Source organism: Antrostomus carolinensis, unplaced genomic scaffold (genome assembly GCF_000700745.2).
Source record: "Antrostomus carolinensis isolate BGI_N321 unplaced genomic scaffold, ASM70074v2 scaffold43221, whole genome shotgun sequence".
NCBI lineage: Eukaryota > Metazoa > Chordata > Aves > Caprimulgiformes > Caprimulgidae > Antrostomus > Antrostomus carolinensis.
Window position 1 is genome coordinate 40,737 of NW_010295880.1, and position 20,991 is coordinate 61,727.

General features: G+C 36.0%; 1 protein-coding gene across 1 annotated transcript in view; it reads left to right on the plus strand.

Annotated features, from left to right (window-relative positions):
- LOC104532805 (triadin-like) overlaps nt 1–15,044 on the plus strand; it is a gene marked incomplete at its 3' end in the record, with an annotated part of 45,379 nt that extends 30,335 nt beyond the window's left edge. Inside the window, exons 2-4 of the mRNA XM_010178097.1 lie at nt 128–337; nt 6,725–6,766; nt 14,884–15,044. Of these exons, the coding sequence (XP_010176399.1) occupies nt 128–337; nt 6,725–6,766; nt 14,884–15,044 (413 nt within the window). The remainder of the gene's footprint in view (nt 1–127; nt 338–6,724; nt 6,767–14,883) is intronic.
- Nucleotides 15,045–20,991: the final 5,947 nt, after the last annotated feature.

Here is a 20,991-nt window from a genome sequence, read left to right on the forward strand (position 1 = left end):
TAATGTAATATTTACGTTTATTTTAAATATTCTGATTACAGAGTGATTTCAAAACAAGACTCATATTCTTTGATTTTTAGGCTCCAAATGTTACATTCTATTTCCTCTGCTTTGACTATTTGCCTAGGACGTATGTCTACAACCACAACAATAATAGATGGTAAGAACGGATCCGTTCCCTCATCATCCATGAAAGTGGGCAAGAAATCAGTTACAGAAGACCTCGTGGCAACGTTCAGCTCACCAGCAGCATGGCTTCTTGTTGTTGCTTTGATTGTTACCTGGTCAGCAGTAGCTATTGTAATGTTTGACTTGGTGGATTACAAAGCCTTTGCAGGTAAAATTCAGCATATTCTGTTTGACATCTGCTATATTAAAATTTAAAAAAAATATTAAGCCATGTGTATTATATAAATATGCATATGTCTCACCTTCCTGGAGACAGCAGTGTCTCTGCTGAGTTTACCAAGAATGGAAATATTGTGAGAAATGTCAGAACATATTAGTTTACACTTCATACATCTTCATAATTTAAATGTCTTCATTTTGCAGCCTATCTTTTGTCAAAATGTGTACTTTGACAGTAATATAGTAGGTATATAAGCATATATGGTCAGATTTCTATTTTGCAATTTCTATTTAAAATTATTTCAAGAAAAATAAAATTCACACATTTTCTGAAATGTATTTTAAAGTCTTTCATGGTTACCTTGAGTATTCTGGCATCTGCTTACAAAACTCAGTGACAAGAAAAATGCAAAAGGTCATTTCTAAACATATTAACCTTAAATTAGTCTTCAAAACCCATAAGCACAGAGGACTAGATTTTTAATATTAGCTAAGTCACACCCTTGTCTTCAATAATGCAATAATTCTAGCGTAGTTTAAGACTTGGCAAACTGACAGAAAGGAATGGGACATAGAAATTACCTCACTGCTACCTGACTTTTATGCCTTGTATCTGGCAGTGGTATATAATGAAAAATAAAATAAATTAACTACCTATGTTTGTAAAGAATGCATAATGTTCAGCAAGCTGCTTCAGCAGTAAAACTTTTGTGAAGTAAACAGCCTGTAATGACTGGGAAACATGTATGAGAAACAGAAAACAAATATTTAGGATCCTTTACTTTCTCAAATAAGAACTTCAGCTCTAAAGTTACCACATTTGTCACAATAATTAACTAGGAGTTGTAATTTAGACTTCAACCTTTTAATTCAAAACAAATTGAGTTGGTATTTCAAAGTTAATTTCCTGGACTTTATTAGTTTACTGATAAATCCATAGATTTTTGCCCTGCTATCTATCAATATTGACCTCAAGGTTTACTTAAAAAGCTTTTGAGACATAGATAGATCTTGAAAGAAACTGACAAATCCTGGATCAATGGATGACACAGAAGCTTGAAATGTGGAGAAAACATATCACAAACCTCTCTTAAATTGTTTGCTTCTTATCTGTCTTTGTTTTCAGAAGGAAGTCACTTGAGTCCCAGCAAAACAAAGTTACCTTTGAGCAATCCTCCCAAAACAGGCATCAGATTTTAATTTGGACACCATACACTTAATGCCACAATGTAGATATAAACCAAGGGAGAGAAAACACCATATCTGCTTTTAATTTTTCATATTAACTATCAATCAGTCAGTCAAGTTCTTAATATATTTTCAACAAGCAGAGCATAACTCAGACTAAACTCTTAAACCAAGCAATTCCTGAACTGGCGGTCAGCTCACACATGCTCAATATACCATTCAGAGTAAAGCTAAGCAATGAGAATCTGTATTCATACTGGGGACTGAAGGAAACTTTCTAAGCAGATGGAAATCTGATGTTCATGTTGTATTGGTTAAATGAAATTAAATCCCACAAGTGTTGATGGAAACTGACATTTTCAGACCAGGCTGTAGAAAGAAAATAATGTAAAATTTAATCTGCAGGGTGAATTCATATTTTGTGGAGATTGTTGAGAGATGATATTTCAGTATTTCGAGTTCATGAGTTCGTTTCTTTTCCTTCTCAAAGATATTTCTCTTCCTAAGTGATTAATTAAACCAGCATTTAAATCAGATATCAATGGTGAAATATTGAAAAGGAACTGCTGTGCTCCCTCAGACCAAGATTTATTAGACTATTTTCTGTATTTTCATATATATAACAATGGTTATATAGCTCTTACCATGACCCTTGGGTTTCAACTCCTGAGTTCCTACTTAGTCTGATTTTTCCAGGTTAAAACCACTGAATTATAAAAAATTCCATGGAAACAGCTGAAGATTTTGCATAGGATCACCTGGCTGGCATTATTGATTTTTACCCTCTGACAGTTTGGCCGTTTGCCTCCAGTGGAGGTAATGTCATCTTTTAATATAAAAAGTAAAATTTGAAGTATATTTTTAAGTGATTCCTTAACTCTAAAACCCAGTAATATTTTCTCTTGGGTTTGACGCTGTTCTTTGAACAATCAGACCTTTCTAAAAAAAAGTGAATACTTATTTTCAGGTCTGTAAGTTTAGTTTTGCAAGAATGATTAAAATTAATTTCCTAGTTTTCAAATGTAAATGAAAGATGACAAAGAAATTATATTCAACTGTATATTTTTAATCTATAAAACACATAATATTCAGTGTATTTTTCCTGAAATAACACTTGCCTTTCATAAGTCAGTACATTCAATTTCTTTCACATTTCTTTACCTGAATTTCCATGAAGTTCAAATTTAGGAAGTATGCATAGCATATGAATGAAGCAAGCTGAGAGAGCTGAACTCAGTTAGTCTAGAGAACAGGAAACTGAGAGGTGACCTAGGAGCAGCCTGCAACTTTTTGAAAGGCAGTTACAAAGGTGACAGAGGACGAACGGTTAACAAGATGATGCCCTTGTTGTATCAGTTGATATAACAAGGAAGATATGGCCACAAATTGCTTTCTGAAAGGTGCACATTGAACTCTGGCAGGGAGGGAAGTCTTCACTTGGAGGGAATTATTTACCCAGAGGGAAGTACAGCACTGAAACAGATTGCTGAGTGGAGCTGTGGATTCTTCAACCTGGGTAGTGTTCAAGACCTGGCCAGATGGCCATGGCTGGCTGGATCCAGTGTTGGCAACAGTCCCTCACTGAGAAGGATTGCACTAGATGAACTCCAGAGATGCCTACTGATTAACGTCTACATGATTGCAAAATTTCATTAAAATGTCTGTTAGAACCAGATGAGGTATTTAGAAAACACCTAGCCAGAGATCTCAGTGGAGACACAAAGATAGCTAAGGGGTAGATTCTCCTGTCCTCACACATGAGGAGTGGATCTGTGGACCTTTGCAGTCAGGTTTCAATCATTCATACAGTTAATCCTGTTTATTTTTGTGCAATTGTTTCATAGTGATTCCTAGTGGGATGACTTAAAAGCATACTGTGCACATCTACAGAATCAGCCCTTTGCCAGTTTTGTGGGAAGCAAGGACCTGAGCTGGGAGAACTCTGGGAGGGATGGGTAAAGTGCTACACACCTCCACAGTGAGGCTGGCTGTGACCTATGGGCTCCCACCAGAGACTTCCACTACGTTTCTGTGCCAGATATTACTGTCTCCAAAACAGAGCCACTAGTAGTGATTACACTGCACAGTACTGACTGTGTCAGAAAACAGGAGTGGGCTGACATAATAAACCAGGCTAGGAACTGTGTGGCTGAGGAATATACATGGATTTGTTCCTCCTGATTACACTATAGAGCTGCTAGCTTCTGGCCAATAAAGGAAGTGTAATGCCCTAAGTTATGAGTTATCTAGATTACACAGAGATTCATGGAGCTCAGTAGAAACACAACACATCAGCAGAGTAGGAAGTATTTTAGACTTGAACTCAAGTATTGTTTACCTGTTTCAACAATTAACAATTTTACTCCCATTTTCTTAATGGCAAATAATTCCAAAAAGACACAAAATATTAGTATATATATTTTAGCTCTTATGTACTCTTTTAATTTATCAGTATGAACTTCACTTTTCCTCTATTATTAGAGTGCCAACCCATAGATTTTACTTCTTGATTACTATGATTTCACATTCTTTTAGAAGTAAACTCTCAAATTTTGTAATTTTTTTCAATTTATATAAGATTAAATTTGTCTCAGAGATACCTATATGTAAATTAGGCATTTGTTTTCATCCTCAAATAGATGTGGTAAATTGCTTTTTGGAAGATTCTTTCTATTCAGTATTTGAAAATGAGCCTTTAGAACTGAGGGAAGCTGAGGTTAACTTTGGTTGAAGGCAGTTGAAGTTAGATTATGTGAATTCAAACTCCACTCATAGAAACATTTAAGATGTATTTTGTGCACTTTTACACATCTAGAACATAGTTACTGTACATTCTATAGTACTCCATGGTATTCAGTGGGTGCTGGTTATGATACAAAGTCTAACAGGAGGACCCTGTGTTATGGGCTATACGTGTAAAGCTGTGCCTCTTTGGTGGTTATGTGTCAGTTTGTTCCAAAGTTGAAACAGAGATAGCATCTGCAAGTTAGCTTTGGCAGTGGATTTTGAGGAAAGCATGAAAAAAGAATTAGATGAGTGCTGAAAGATTCGTCTGTGTTCTATCTATGTAGAAGAAGGAAATTAAATTTTGCAGTGTCTCGCTTTAATATGTTATGTTCATTCCTTTGAGGAAAGAAATGGAAACTTGCATTCCTCTCGTGCTGTATGGTACAACTATAAACACAACTAAAATATTTCTAATGTGGTGTGAAGGTGACATGCATTACAAAAACCTGAGAGATAAGAAACTATGAATCTCATGCAGTACGAAGCGTGTATGAATATGCAGTAAGTAGCACACAACATTAGATGATGTCTTATACATTCTCAGTGTTTTCAGAAATGCAGAAAAAGATTCGTTTTGGTTTGATGTGTGCTTTGAAGCAGTTTATTACTACCATCCTTTGTGTTAGAAAATACACCTTGTTAATTGACTTCATAATTCATGAATATATTTCACACATTTCTTGTACACATAACTGGATTATATATTTTAATTGCTAAATGTAACTAAATAATTTAAGATTATTTTAGTCCTAAAGATTGGTTACCCAGGAATACATGTTTGCTAATGGGCTAATAAAGTGTTCAGAATTCCCTGCCATCTCTGTGACCAATTACAGATAATTAGTGCCATCCTAATTTCAGATCCACAGTGCTCAATATTCAGAGTAAATGGTTAATGATTTAGCCAGTCACCTAAAGGACAGACTAAATCAAACCTAATGAAACCTCACTAAATCTATGAAACCTAAAACTATCCACAAAATAATCTAAGTGAAAATACAGAACACATATAGAGCATGGTGAGCTTGCCATTTTATCATGACTGCTTTCATAAAAGAAAAAAGAACAGGCTCTTTGTTGTTGATAATTCATTTTGCTCAACCATAAAGAGGCTTTTTGAGACTTGCAGGAAAAGCAGATCTCTGTGGAGGTAATACCTGTAAATGACAGGAATGGGGAGCTAACAGGGCATGGAGGCACAGAGCTCCCAGCTCTACAAGAAGCAGCAGGGATTCCAGTCAGATGTTTTCTTTAATGGTTTGTTGGGGTTTTTTGGGGGGAAGGATTGGGTTTTTTTAAGTTAATGGCAAAACATCTGACCAAATTGTTATCCCACATAACAAAGGAATGAGTTGTAAAACAAAGGTGTTGGCTCTCACGGTACTCACCTTGGAGATTATGAAAATAGTGCTAGAGTCTTTTAAAATATAATTTTTACTGTAGTTACAGGTGTCAATCCAGAGCATGAGTAAACAGTTTACCATTTCAAAGTTTTTAATGAAATTCTTAATTTAACTAGATGGGACTTCCATTAATGTACCCAAAACCTACAAAATATTTTTTCACTTTCATCCATAACGATAAAAACAATCAAAGGATTTAAACCCAATTCTGGTTTAAAGAAGGGTTACCCAGATGACATTTCCCATAGTTCACTCTTTAGCAAATAGCACAACTGAGTTATAAACCCCCAGAAAATGACTTTATACTGGAAAGAATAACAGTCTATGAAGTACTGCAGTGCTGCGTTCATCCCAAATGGTCTGGCATATACAAGATGATAAATTGCAATAGATCAAAATTCATGAGGTCATGAAGTTGAAAATACAAAATTTCAGAAACTGACTCAATGAATAGGGAAGGATCTAAGAAGAGAAATGTGTCTTGCATGCTTAAATGTGCTTCATGGGACACAAGACACAAACCAAATTTCCAGTCCATAATGGTATCTGTGAGATTTCTAATTTTAAACAATAAACCAAAATAAACCAGCAATTCATTTCAGTAACAACTGTAGTAACATGATTCTTTTTTCATTTGCTGTTGACAAAATCTAAATAATTCATCTAGAATCAACTATACATAACTTATTATTTTATAGACACAGCAATAGAACGTGTTTGCAACTTGTGAAAATACTTCTGCCTTATTTAACCATGTTTTTACATTGCTCTGATTCGTACTATATTATCTTTCACCTACAGCGTATTGTTTTTCTTTTTAGTGAACTGCAATTTCTGCTTCATAACAGCAGCCCCACAGAGATGAAATAACTCCTCACTTCACTCCTTAACTTCTTCCTTTAGTCAAGCAAAAGCTGAGGATGTTCGTTACTGCTAATGATGTTTCTTCCTTTTTTTATTGGCCTTTCTGGGTTTCCTCCTGTTGACATCCACTATAGGCACCTATTCACAACATTGCGATGATCCCTGTTTACCACCTGGTAAAGACGTTCTGCCTGCAGTGTTCTGAATATGCATGTGCGATAACAAAGCATGGGCACGAGCAGAGTGCCAGAACGAGGCAGCACTGCTTCTCTGCTAACCCCAACTCTGGCTGGCTGGGGCTGCAAAGTTCATTGCAATAGCCTCCTCCTGATTTTCACTTCATACTTGAAATAGATCTGTCAGCTAAGAGGCACCTCAGTCCTCAGATTCACAGGAAATGGTGGCAAGTTGAGAGATACTAATTTTACCCTCGTAAATACCCTTTAAAAATGGCATTGTACAATCATTTAACAGCACTGCCTTTTTATTCTGAAGTTAAGATCTGTGTTCATAATCAGAGAATTGAATCCTTAGAATCAGAAAAAATAAAACTTCAGATAATTTTAGATAAAATAATAGAATCATAGAATGTTTAGGGTTGGAAGAGACCTTAAAGATCATCTAATTCCAACCCTTCTGCCATGAGCAGGGACACCTTCCACTAGACCAGGTTGCTCAAAGCCTCATCCAAACTGGCTTTGAAATCTTCCAGGGAGGGGGCATCCACAACTTCTCTGGATAACCTGTCCCAGTGTCTCACCACCCTTGCACAGGAAAAAATTTCTTCCTAATATCTCATCTAAACCTACCCTCTTTCAGTTTAAAGCCATCATCCCTTGTTCTATTACTACCTGCCCTTGTAAAAAATCCCTCCCCAGCTTTCTTGTTCCTTTCAGAAACTGGAAGGCTGCCATAAGATCTCCCCTAAGCCTTCTTTTCTCCAAGCTGAACATCCACAACTTTCAGCCTGTCCTCATAGGAGAGGTGCTCCAGCCCTCGGATCATCCTCATGGCCCTCTGGACTCATTCTAGGGCCATATATTTCTTGTGCTGGGGGCTCCAGAACTGGACGCAGTACTCCAGGTGGGGTCTCACAATAGCGGAGCAGAGGGGCAGAATCACCTCCCTTGACCTGCTGGCCATGCTTCTCTTGATGCAGCCTTGGATACGGTTGGCCTTCTGGGCTGCAAGCACACATTGCCGGCACACGTTGAGCTTTTAATCCACCACCACTCCCAAGTCCTTCTCTTCAAAGTTGGTCTCAAGTCACTCATCACCCAGCCTGTATTTGTACCTGGGGTTGCCCCAACCCAGATGCAGGACCTTGCATTTGTCCTTGTTGAACTTCATGAAGTTAGCACAGGCCCACCTCTCAAGCTTCTCAAAGTCCCTCTGGATGGTATCCCATCCCTCCAGCATGTCAATCACACCACACAGCTTGGTGTTGTCAGCAAACTTGCTGAGGGTGTACTCAATCCCACTGTCCATGTAACCGACAAAGGTGTTGAAGAGCACCAGTCCCAGTACCGACCCTTGAGGGACACCACTCCTCACCAGTCTCCACTTGGACATTGAGCTGTTGATCACAGCTCTTTGAGTGTGACCATCCAGACAATTCCTTATCCACCAAGCGGTCCATCCATTAAACCCATGTGTCTCCAATTTAGAGACAAGGATGTCATGCAGGAAAGTGTCAAACACCTTGCATGAGTCCAGGCAGATGACATCCATTGCCTTAGCCTTATTGACCAATGCTGTAACCCTGTCATAAAAGGCCACCAGACTGGTCAGGCACAATTTGCCCTTGATGAAGCCATGCTGGTTGTCACTAATCACCTCCTCACACTTCCCATGTGCCTTAGCATAGTTTCTAGGAGTATCTGCTCCGTGATCTTGCCTGGCACTGAGGTGAGACTGACCGGCCTGTAGTTCCCCGGGTCTTCCTTGTTTCCCTTTTTAAAAATGGGGGTTATGTTCCCCTTTTCCCAGTCTGCAGGAACTTTACCAGACTGCCATGACTTCTCAAATATCATGGATCATCATCACAAAATGTCTATCTGTTTCAGAAAACACCACCTAATTAAGGTCTGATCCATCAAATCAGAAGCCTTTCAGTTGATGTCAAATCAAGTCATATAAATTACATGTAAAGGCCATCCTAAACATACATTCCTGTCCACGTGTATGGCTATACCAAAAGTACCTGTAATGACTTGATACTTTGTGAGATTGTGAATTTCCTTCTAAATTTTGGCAAGTAGATTCTAGTTATAACTACTTTATTCTCCTTTTGGGTGAAATGTCTTTGTCAAATTTCAGGTGAGGTTTTGTCTATGGACTTGACCTCAATATAATTGTCTAAGGCTAATATTAGAAAGAAACAGGGAAGATTTATACTACAGACTCTCGTCTTCATATTTACAATTGAAGTACCTATAAGACGGAAATTACTGGATAATGTTGAGTCTGAGTTTTCTTTGGGTTTTTTTTTTATACCTATAATTCAATGATACCCACCAGAGTTTGCCCTGAAGCTTAGTGCTCTAAGCATGACAAAAATGTTAGTTTATGAAACAGGAAGATATGATCTCAGGACACCTACGCTGATGAATTGGGATATTAATAACAGAAGACTTATGTGTATATTGAGTTTTATATGTTGGATACTACTCTTCAGAATAGCACAAAGTAGAAACAAACTGCTATTACTAACAACAAACCTTAAAAATATATAAATTTTCAAATTATTATACAGGTCTCTATACTCATATGAGAATATTTTACTAAAACTAGGATATGTTTTATTATCACAAACTAGTTTTAGGCTTTTGTATTTTAGCAAACATGACAGAAATTCTCTGTCTTTATCAGCTGTACCTTGTCAGTATCAATGAATTAGATTATATCTCATGGATCAATCTTTACGCCAAATAATTACCATCATTTGTAATTTAATTGCATTCAGTTCACTGCTGTCAAAATACGTAATTGATGAAAATCCAACAATTATTAAGTAATTCAATACAATTCATTAAAAAACCCCAGCCTTTAAAATAGGTTGAACTCTGAGTATATTTAACTATTTGACAAGCGAAAAAGATTGATAAGAGACTACATTCCTGGCAGAGTTATTAAGATTGGAGTAATGACTGAAGTGATTTGCACAGATAAATCAATTAGTCACTTTTTGTTGTGCACTTCACAGGAATAAATAACATGAAACATAACTAAATTTGCTTGAGGCACTACAACAAATCATACCGCATGATTAATCAATTCCCATTTCCACAAGCCAATGTTAAAGGATCCATTATCAGTCCTGATGAAAAAAAGGTTTCTTCTTTTGCAAAATACCACAATTTTACTGAGGCTGAAGTGAGTTTGTCACTTTATGAAAATTATCTTCCATCCCAAGAATGTACCTAATGCTAATTGAAGGACTTTAGTAGTCTGTCATTCATTGATTTATTGGTATTGATTTATATTGATTTATAAGTGTGAGTTATTAATAGCATTAAAGGTATGAATTCTATTTTCAAATTAATTGGAGTTAAAATTGTGAGCCAAGGAGAGTTCAAAACTGAAGAAATTAGTTGGTGAGAATTCTTGTTCTCACATTTTGAATCAAATTACTGTTTCTGTACCAATAATACCGGAGAGCTACAAATAGTTATAGCAGTTTAATTTTGATGTAGTTATAATGAAAGCCAGTCTCAAAATACATAGAGAGCTTTCAGAAGTATTTAACACCTACAACACATCTGAAATTATTTCTTAAAGAATTATTTTAACAAAATTTGCATATGTTTAGTAAAGAAAATCCAAACAAATTTCTAAATTTTCTTGCAGATATATACATCAGGTAACAAACATTCTCCAATCAAATTCAGTTGAGTTTTCCTACAATAAGGCTTTGTTGAAAGGTAGTGTACAAAGTCCTTCAATTTGATTGGGATTCTTTCTCTGTCAGTTTTAACTCTTCCAAATTTTAACATTTGCTATGAAGTTCCGGAATCTTGAAGTTCCTACTGAAAAATAAAAGGCAAAACTTTAAATTATTCTCTTAGCAGTGAAAGTGCCAGCACAAGTAAAGCTGAATTTTTACTGAACTGAAAAATATCCCTTATAATGTACCAAGTAATAAAAGACGATGACAAAACAAAATATTATAGCAAAGCATTGCTGGTGGTACCAGTACTGTTTTGGAAAACAAATACTTTATCAATGTGACTAGTCGTATTGATCTGGAATTAATTATGAATGTAAAGTTACAAATCTAAGTGCTTAGCCAAAGTCTACAATGACAAGAAGGTTTCAAATATGAAACAGCACTGCTAATAGGAACCATGTCACATAGCTCAGCCATATGAAAATAAAACGTCATGTCCATGCAAATTTTTCAGGCTTCCTTTCCTTCCTAGTCAATGGAAAGGGATGGGCATCTTTGGAAATTAATTCATATAACACTAAAAACATGTCAGAGGAAAGCGAGAGACTTGCCTTCTGAAGGTCATAATGTCTTTCTGCACTGGCTTTTGAGGGAGTCTAGAAACCACCAGGGCTTTCAGGTACATTTAGATAGATAGGATAATCTGAATTTAAGCTGTGATTAAATGAAATCACATAAAAAATTCTTCAATATCAATTGCATGTCTCATCCCTGAGCTTAACCTGCTGAGTAACCATTCACTTCCTTTCCCTTCCGTCCTCCTTCTTCCTTTGACAGACATTTCATGTTTTTCTACTACATTATCTAAGAACAGTTGAGTCAATCTCTGTTTACAAGTTCAGCAAAATGTAGAATTTCACAGCCTGTACCTGTCTGAGAAATACTCTATTCATAAAGGTTCTTTACAGTTTAAATTCAAGATCCTACCCCTGCACAATAGATATATATCATATATTAATTATAGTTTATAGTTACAGATTAGTTAAAAATTATATATGACATACTATATAACATATGCTAGCAAGAAAAGTATACTGTGAGCTTACTTTTAAAATAATTTGTGTTCTAAGGTCTACCAAGAATTGAAAAGTCAGAGGACAGCTAATCCAGTCTGAATGTGTTGAATCCAAGACTATTCTAAAAAAATTCATCATACTATACTCTTGCTGGACATCTGTAAATAAATAAATAAATAAAATACCTAAATTACATCAAAATACCAAGCTCAAGCTTTGTTGTGAAAATATGCATTCTCTCAGCTTCACTCTTGAGCCAAACCGGGCCCGATTTGCATAGTCTTGTGACTATGCAAATCCTCTGGAAACAGTTACCTTTCTTTGCATGTGTGTGAGGCAAATTACATCTTTCTCTCTACGTGTTATTCTCTGAATTGCTTTATTTCCTTTGTGTCTTGTGTGTTTTGTTTTACTAGGGAAAAGTTGTGGGGGGACTGAAAAGCATGGATTTGATCAGTAGTAACTTTCACTTCAGTGTTGCCTAATGTGATGTTAAGCATTTTAGGACACATTATTACTGTTATCACTTCTTTTAAAAAATGTAGGAAATAAAGCAGAAGTTAAACAGAAGATCTATGCATAAGGAGACACCTTTCTAGTCCTTTGCCACTTACATCAGACCACAAGTCAATCTCACAGTATTTCACAAAACTTAATTTTGCAAATACCACTAAAGTGTCCTCTACACAGTCCCAGAATTATTTTTTGAAACTTTTTATGCTAAACAGGATTTGATGTGTGAGCCTGTTAGCTGAGGTGTGACTGGAGAATTCTGCCTCTGGACACTTAAAATTTCTAATCCCTTTTCATAGTTTGCTATGAAGATGTTATGAATTAAAGACCAGGATATGACGTTGAGGGCTCTGATTCATCAGCAAAGATGGCTTGCCTTGGGGTGATTGGAATAATTTTCTCTGCTCTTGATCTTGTCCTTCTCTGAGCATTTCCCTTGCCTGCTTGAGGGGACAGCTCTGCTACCTGTGAAGCAGTCCTTGAACTGCTAGTTTATAGACTTGTATATAAAATAAAGTCACACCAATTCTTGTTTAGTTTACAGTTGTAGTCCCTGCAGCTGTGAAAGCCTGTGGCTATAAAAGCAACTGAGCCATCCTTAAGCAGTCAGTGGGTAGAGGGTAGTGGACAGCCAGAGTGGAAATCAAGGAGCTGTCCGAAGTTAAACCATCGCTGCTCGTGAATCAAAACCTCGGTTATGCTAAGATTCGTCTGTCCATGTCCATTCTATTAGTCCACTTTGAGTCCTTAGCGCCTCTAGATTAGAATAAAGTGCAAATGACCTCTGGAGTCATCAAGTTGCAGATTTGCATTTTAATAGCCTAAATATAGGTATTCATTCTCCTGCTAACACCCTTAAGAAATGCATTTGTGGCAAATCAGTTGAAAAAATAAAATCTCTACATCTCAATACGAGACCAATGCAAATAAATAAATGCCTTATGATAAGCAAAGTAAATATTTCCTGTTACACTACTCAGTATTTCTGAATACAATAGTGCACACAGTACTACACTACATCAAGATAATATACATAATTATTTGCAATTATTTCATCATGGCACACAATTAATTTATTTGATGCACCTGATTGTTCAGTAGCATATATTTTATTATATAGATTATTGTATTATATAGATATAATACAATCTTTAAAAAAACATTAACCAAAATATTTCTTTGGTCTACATTATTAATAGATGCAAAATAAGAGAAAATCAGCCTAGTCTTTTGTATATCAGATTAATTAATTAGAAATAAAAGGAATTCTTTAGTGATGCATTCATATTTCAAATAAAGTTACTTGTACATTTCATTACAGTAATTTTAGAAAATAACTGTTCGTATTGCTGCCATCAAAGAAGTTGCTTCAAGCCTGCACTTTGCCTGTCTTTGTAACCTGCAAGTCGCTGTGAGGCTACTTCTGATTACTGCTAAGATTTGGCTTGTGAGTCAGAACACTGCAACCAGAAGCAGTTCTGAAGAGACTTTAACTTCCTACTAAAATATTTACATATAGAAAGAAAGTAGTATACAGATATATGGTTTCCCTCTTGATGCTGTTCAATTCTGTGTGTATTTTGGTTGAAACTCCTAGGAACAAGACTAGGTCAATGACTCAATATTTATGATCTACCTTCAATTGTCTGTTTTTGTGGGAAACCTTCACAGAGTCAGGGCAATCATTTAGTCTGCCATTTCAAGTACAATGGACAGTAACATGGACTGAATAAGAGTTTGCCCTCTTCCTAAGCGGTGCTTGGTACAGATTTTCAAGAAAATAAAAGTTGGCTGGATGGAAAGCTAATTAGAAATACTCTGTCAGAGGCTGGAAAGTTCTTCTGAAATGTTATGTCAGCATAAACAGGATAGGGAGAAATCTGGTGAAATCACTACTGGAAAAGCTGTTAAGGGAACACCTGTATTAGGCACTGATGGTTGCACTTCCTGAGTGTGGATACAGTATGGAGCAGGGGCCTCACTTCCATTGGAGGTCCCAGAAAGGTGGAGCAGATTAAACTGCAGAGTTCCATATTTGCCAGCTTACTACAGGAGAAGTAATACAAGAACTAGTTAAGTATGCAGATATGTGCAAGTGTATGTGAAAGAAATTCTAGAAAAGCTGTAAGAGAAGAATCAGATAGACAGGAGTACATGTTTGAAAGTGCCTGTCTCTGTGTCACAATTTGGACTTTGGATTCCCCTTCATTCTGGACTCAGGTTTATTTTGGCCCAAGTATACAGAGCTTTCTTCTTCCTATCCTTTATATGTACTTCATGGCAGTTATACAACCTGTCTGTGTGATTAAGCCAGGGCTCAGCAACTTCCTCAGCTAGGACTTGTGTAAAGGAGGGAGCTCAAGGAGAGATGTGATGTGAGGAGTGGGACACAGATGACAGTGAATCCTAAACTGGCATCAAGAGGCAGAGGACATGGGTCAGAGGAAAAAACTGGAATGAAAGGAAGAGATTATCTAAACGGACGGATATTAAGTAGAATCAAATCTATATTTGTCCTTTTCCCAACTAAGCCACAGAAGAAGAGCAAGAACTGGGCGCACAGTGTCAGATCAAATTATCCACTGGGTCCTTAATCACTCTGCGAACAGCAGGTACAGTAGGATACAGTTTATACGTCTTGCACAGGAAGGAGAGCTGTCCTCAAAATCTTTAATAATAAAAACTAACATTCACAATCCCTGTTTCTGTTAAAGGAGGTAGTATAACTAGTCCTGTATAAAATGAAGGTTAACTTTAATCACTGAAGGAGTTTGGTTTTTTTTCAAACTGTTTTTGTTTTAAACTCTGCACTCAGGGAGATCTGTTAACAAGCTCAGCACAGAACCACTGAGAATCATTCATGAAACACTCGAAGAATCCACTGATTGGCTTTATGGCTTTATTTCTTTACTGTCTGACATCGTGTGGAGTGATGATGATGACAGTGATGAAGGTATTTGTAGTGTAAAGACTTCTGTAACTACTCTAACTGTTGTTTTACATGCATTATGTTGGCTTGCTCAGCTTTTAACCTCACAGACAAGAAGGTCAAACAAAATGAAAAGTGAACATTCTTACTAATAAAGCATCTACTGGTTATTCCAATCAGTAAATTGGTCTCTTTGTTAGCTTTCATCTCGTGTTTAATGTACCATTACAGAAAAGCTGTCAGAATTAAATATTAACATTAGTACATCTTGAAGTAAAGAGCACTAATTTATACAAGACTTCAAAGCCACAACCAAAACATGCATCAGAACATTGCTTCAGAGAATGGCAATAGCTTTTTTCTTTTAATCACCAAGAATCTAAAGAACCCCAGTAAACATAAAAGACAGACCAAGAAATTTAGGACTTTTTTACTTGATATATTGATGACAGGACAATATATTGAAACAAACAAACAAAAAAACACTCACAAAAAAAAGGAAAATAATATTTTGGCTGAACTAAGGGGATTTTGGGTGGCATTATAAGAACATTCTCCATCTGACATAATCTGATAAATGAAAGTAAGTTGCTAACATTTCAAGTTTGGAAATAACTATCTTTCTGTTAGAAAGAAAAAAAAAAAAAAAAAAAAAAAAAAGTAGTTTCCTGGTAGAGCAGAAGTGGATGATCATGTCACACCATATTGGTCACTTTGACAAGCAATGAGTGTAAGAGTGACATCTTCATTTCATGGTAGTTTATTTTGTATTCAATTTGTCTATACCAGAATACAACTAAAAAGCAAGATGTATTGAAACAGACTTCTATGCATTTGTTCATAAACTTAAGATACTATCAGATTTCTACTTTTTAAATGTATGCATGAGCTTTTCATATTAGCACTATATACAATTGCTAATAGGCTGCAACATGTAAGTGTGTGAACTGAGCATACTATTCTGAGATATGATTTGCAACTAGCTAAAATCCAATCTCTCATATGGTTGAGAAATAGAAAAGGTGAAATGCGGAGAGCTTTCTGAAATTTGAAAAGTGTTCATTTTCACCATTTCATAGTGCACAAAGCATCTGAAATCTTCCAAATATTCAATTGGATAAGTGTTAATGCAGATAGGAAAGGTCATAAAATGCCTGATATACAAAAATTCAAGATCTGAATGCTCACTAAGAAGTACTTGGAAATCTCAGTCCCAATCTTTAGTGGAATTACCAGGAATGTGAAAAGACAGTAGGCAATTTACTGCATTATATCATAAAAACTGTGTGCATGTGAACTCCATGCCCACTGTGTACTGCAGTCAGTGCAGCCAAAGTTGCACACTCACGACAGTCATCCAGGCTTAATCCTTTAAATTCCACGTCCCACATGGAGATGGAGTGACTCAGCAGAAATTAAACGCTCGTAGTTCCACTGAAATTGAGTAATTTTTGCCTTGGATTTCACTGGAAGTGTTGCTTATAATCTTGCTAACTTGCATATGCATTTTATTTTTTTGTAACTAAAATGAAACCACTGGGCCTTTCCTTAAAACACAGAAACATGTATAAAATCAAGCAAATTGTAAATTTTAGTCACAAATTAACATTCAGAAGCAGATTTGGATGTTTCCTTGGTTACTACTGTGCATTGAATTTGTCTACCCCAGACACAGGAAAACCTCTATAGTAAGAGAAAAGTGTTATGAAAAATCCAAAATCTCAGAATAGATTGCGTGCCATTTAGCGTATAAAGAATCTATATATATTTTAATTAAAATGAGTCAATGTGAGAAAAAACATGTAGGTGTTCTTTGGGTTTTTTTAATTATGATATATTTTCTCTGACATTTGTTCTTTTCTCTTGGTTTAGGTGAAGTGGAATCTTCCCTGAAAAAAGGTTGGTCAGTTGTTTTACTATAGAGGGCAAATGTTTTGCAAGCGTTTTAAGAATTAACTAGTATATGTGCAATATAGATTCTGCCATTAGTTACGTCAGTCTACTAAAGGTGTAAATTGTTCTTTGACAAAATTATTAAATAAGAAGCTTGAGTAATAATAGTTGCTGTACTGTTTGCTGCTCTGTGAGAGTTCTTGACTGTTTCATTATTATCCAGAAGATCTGAAAAATGTTCATAAAAAATAATAGAATTACAGAAATAATATTAGCTGTACCCTTGCCCTGTATTAATGCCAATACGAGTTATGTGTATGTCTGGATAGAAATCACATTTAGAAATAATAATTTAGAAGTAATATTTAGTGAGAAATAATGATGAGGTGTCATAAAAGCATTTTACCCTGTGCCAATGCAGAACCCTAAAGTAAGGACTACGTCTGAATCTTCTGAAAAAAATTACTTAGTTATCATTGAATTTTTAGAGCACATGAGTGATACAAGTAGGATTTATAATATAATTTTTTTCAGACACAAAAACTGTTATGCTGAAACATAAAACTTAAGTTCAACTTCTATTAAACCAAAATGAAAATGTATTAGAAGGCTTGCAATACTGGTGAGAGGATGTAAAGCTTTTCAAAACTAAGGTGTGCTTTTTTCTCCAAACTGAGCACAGCTTGATAATAACAAGTCTGGTATCCATCAAATTCTCAATAGGTAAATGCCCGTATTGAGGAATCTATCACCGTAGTTGGTGGTGAGATTACAATTCAGTTTTCTCTGAAGTTAATTGGAACTGGAACAGGATTCTATTTAATGACACATTTTGTCAGTCTCAATAGGACATTCAAGGAATGAATAGGCTTGAAGACCCGGACCATTCATCTTTCTGTGAATGATCATGTTAGGACTGAAGAAAACTTATAGACAGTGTAGGAAAACAGTCCATTTTTTATTCCATTGGTAAGAATCTCAGAAGGGCTCTGCATCACCCCATCTCTTCTCCCAAAGAAAGAAATGCATTTTTAGCTTTACAGTGAGTGCAAAGAGTCTGAAGCTGTAGCACATTACTGGCAGGGATGCCAGGTACATGGGTGGAAGGTGTCTACTCACCATGGGCCAGTGTAACTGACCAGGCTGGGAGTACTGTGGAGGTACTTCACTACTGGAAAGGCTTAATCCATAAAAATTTTATGGAAAACACCATGCATAGAATTGCAGTGCTTGCTTCTTTGGAAACCAGTGGCATACTCATGTCTTACACTTTGCATTGGGACATTAGGTTGTAGAAATAGAATTCAGAGAAGCCTTCAAAATAAACTGGAAGCTGCTTAAATTAGTTAATTGGTTGTATCTAACTGAGAGTATGAAATATTTTTCTTAATATTCAAAGCTCACAAGCTTGCTCTGGAGAAAAAATGTCTGAGAAAATCTATTTCTGGGGTTAAGGAAATGGACAAGGAGCTGGTGGTTCCCCTGGAGCTGGTATCTTACAGGATAATTCATATACACAAATGTGAAAGGACCCAAATTCAAACATGTTTCATCTGCCTGATTTATAAAACAGATTTTGAGAGGAGTTTTCCACTTCTTGGATGTTTGCTCAAGATCTTTCCCTCCATCTTTCAGAGGATAAGGAATCCCATCCTTTTCTCCTTGCAACAAGCTGTTTCTTGACTAGAACTGAAGAAACCTTTCTGGATATAGCTGTAAGCTTTCAAATAACAACATCCTCAAATAACTTGCTACCATCTCCAGATGACTGGAGATCTCAATTTCATTCTGGCACCTAGGATCTGTCCTTAATTGTACTTGGTTTTGTCATCTCTTTTTCTGGACTGTAGAAATACATGTGTGGTCTGAAGCCACCAGTCCCTTAGAAAGGCCAATACAGAGTATTGCATATGTCTGCTCAGTGAGAGGCAGCTGTGAGCTCCTCAGAGCTGTTATTGTCTTTCTTTGCAGACTTCTCTCAAAATTGTGTAAATATTAAGCAGCTGAATTGCCTAAGGGTCTAAGGGTCTAAATCTATATACAAGTTTTTGGGGAGCTCTGTGATAAAGTCTAGAGTCAGTAGCTTTTTCACTTAGGTGCAGTGAAATTTGCTCCCAGGGCTAAAGTTCATGAGTGCAGAAGGCAAAGCCCTGGGAGGTGAGGCATAGGCTTAGAGGAGCTCATGCAGGTAACACTCTCACAGACATCACAATCTGTTCCTCTAAGCACAAAATACACACCTCTTTGAGTATCTTTTCCTAACTAATTGTGCTGTCATGCTTATGCTCCAGAAATAAGAGTTCCAGAAGAGAAGCTTTCTAGAACAACACAAGCCATTGTGTCTGTGATTTTTCCCACGTGATTGCTGTTAAGGCTGGACCCAAAGGAGGACCAGCTATACAAATCTGGAGAATTTTCAGGTATCAAAATGTTAGTAGTTAGCAGAACCAAATTTTTGGGCTATGGAGTATTCTCTGCTTTCATTTAAAGGACCATTTCTTCATCAATTTCTTCCACTTTGCACAATATTGTTATCTATAGCTTTTATCTGTGTGAATTATCCTTCTTTAGGTGGCTCTTCTGATGCTTATGGCATTTAAATATCCTAAACAAAAAAAGACCCAGTGAGATTGTGCAGTACACAGCTCCCATCTCCGGAAGATGAACAGTTTGAGGTTTTGCATAAGTTTATCGGAATCTCCTCTCAAATTTCACCCTGAAAATATGCATTTTGATTGCTGTGCCTGATTTTTAAACATTTGTATTGGATCTAATCCACAGTTATTAATGAATAGGCTGAGAGTTTTGGAAAAATCTCCATACTTGTTTTTGATGTGTGCTCCAGCCTTCAATCTTTTGCTTTGTTGACTAGCAGATTTTATGCATGCTAAAATGTTAGCACAAAATTTACTTTATAATGGAATATAATAACTCAAAAGAAAAAAAAAAAAGATGATTGTTAGTACCATAATTACATATTTTTAAAAAATTCAAGGGGAGTAAGGACACTGTGTAGTGATGAGGAAAGCAGAGAATGGTATGATGATAATTATGAGCCCAAAGAAAGCAAAGTTCACCTTCCTAGAGACATAAATTGAAAGCAAAGACAGTAAAAGTACAATAAGGACAATGGGCTTGCACATGCAACAGGAATAATATCAGTTTCAGAATCCTTTAGAAAGGATGAAAATGCCTATCGAGTGTCTTTTTTATCGCAATTATTTTTGCCAGTCCAAATCTTATCACTAATATTTATCTTTAATAATTGGAAAAGAGTGAATATTTGATACTGTCCAGAAAAAAAAAAAAAAAAAAAATCTTTATTGGAGATAGTGAAAGATTATTCTGTAGAGCACTTTGCAGCCTTTAACAATGCATATTCTCAACATGCTAAAAATACAGAGCATTTTCACAAAAGATATTGAGAAGCCTAATAACAATTTCTTGCAGGCTTAATGTGCTTTTAGCTTAATTTCTTTCTAAAACAATGGTTATGACTGATAATCTTGTTCATTTTTTCAGGGTTAGCTTAACCTTTGGAGAAAAATCCAATTATTTGATAGCTGTATGTTTTCTCATATTTGGGTTCTTTTTACTATAAATTATTGTTATAGAGAAAGATAAATATTTATTATTTTTGGTGGACATTACTGGTATCAGTTGTGCATTTGGAGAAGAGCTGAGAAACCTGGAGCACAAAATTGGAAAAAATTATTTGTAAAGTATAGGCAAGTACAGACACTGCAGCATTGTCATTCATGGCTAAAAATGTCATTGTTAAATTGTTCTGAAACTCCATTCCAGTTTACATATGGGTAATTGAAAATTTAAAATCTGAACATGGATTCCTCATTTAGATAGCCAAGGTAAACCTAACAAACTATGCACAAGTAGCAGTGGGTTTTGTATGTTAAAGTACCATCTTCTGCAACGAAATAACAGATGCATTCTGGCTGGGAAACATGAATCCAGTATATGGTTTTAGGAGTAAGTTGCTGGAAACTTCTGAAAAAGGTCAGAATTATTTATTTTTTTACTTCACACTTTGAAGCGTAGTAAATTGGTTTTGTAACCCAAGCACAAATACAGGCTGGGCGATGA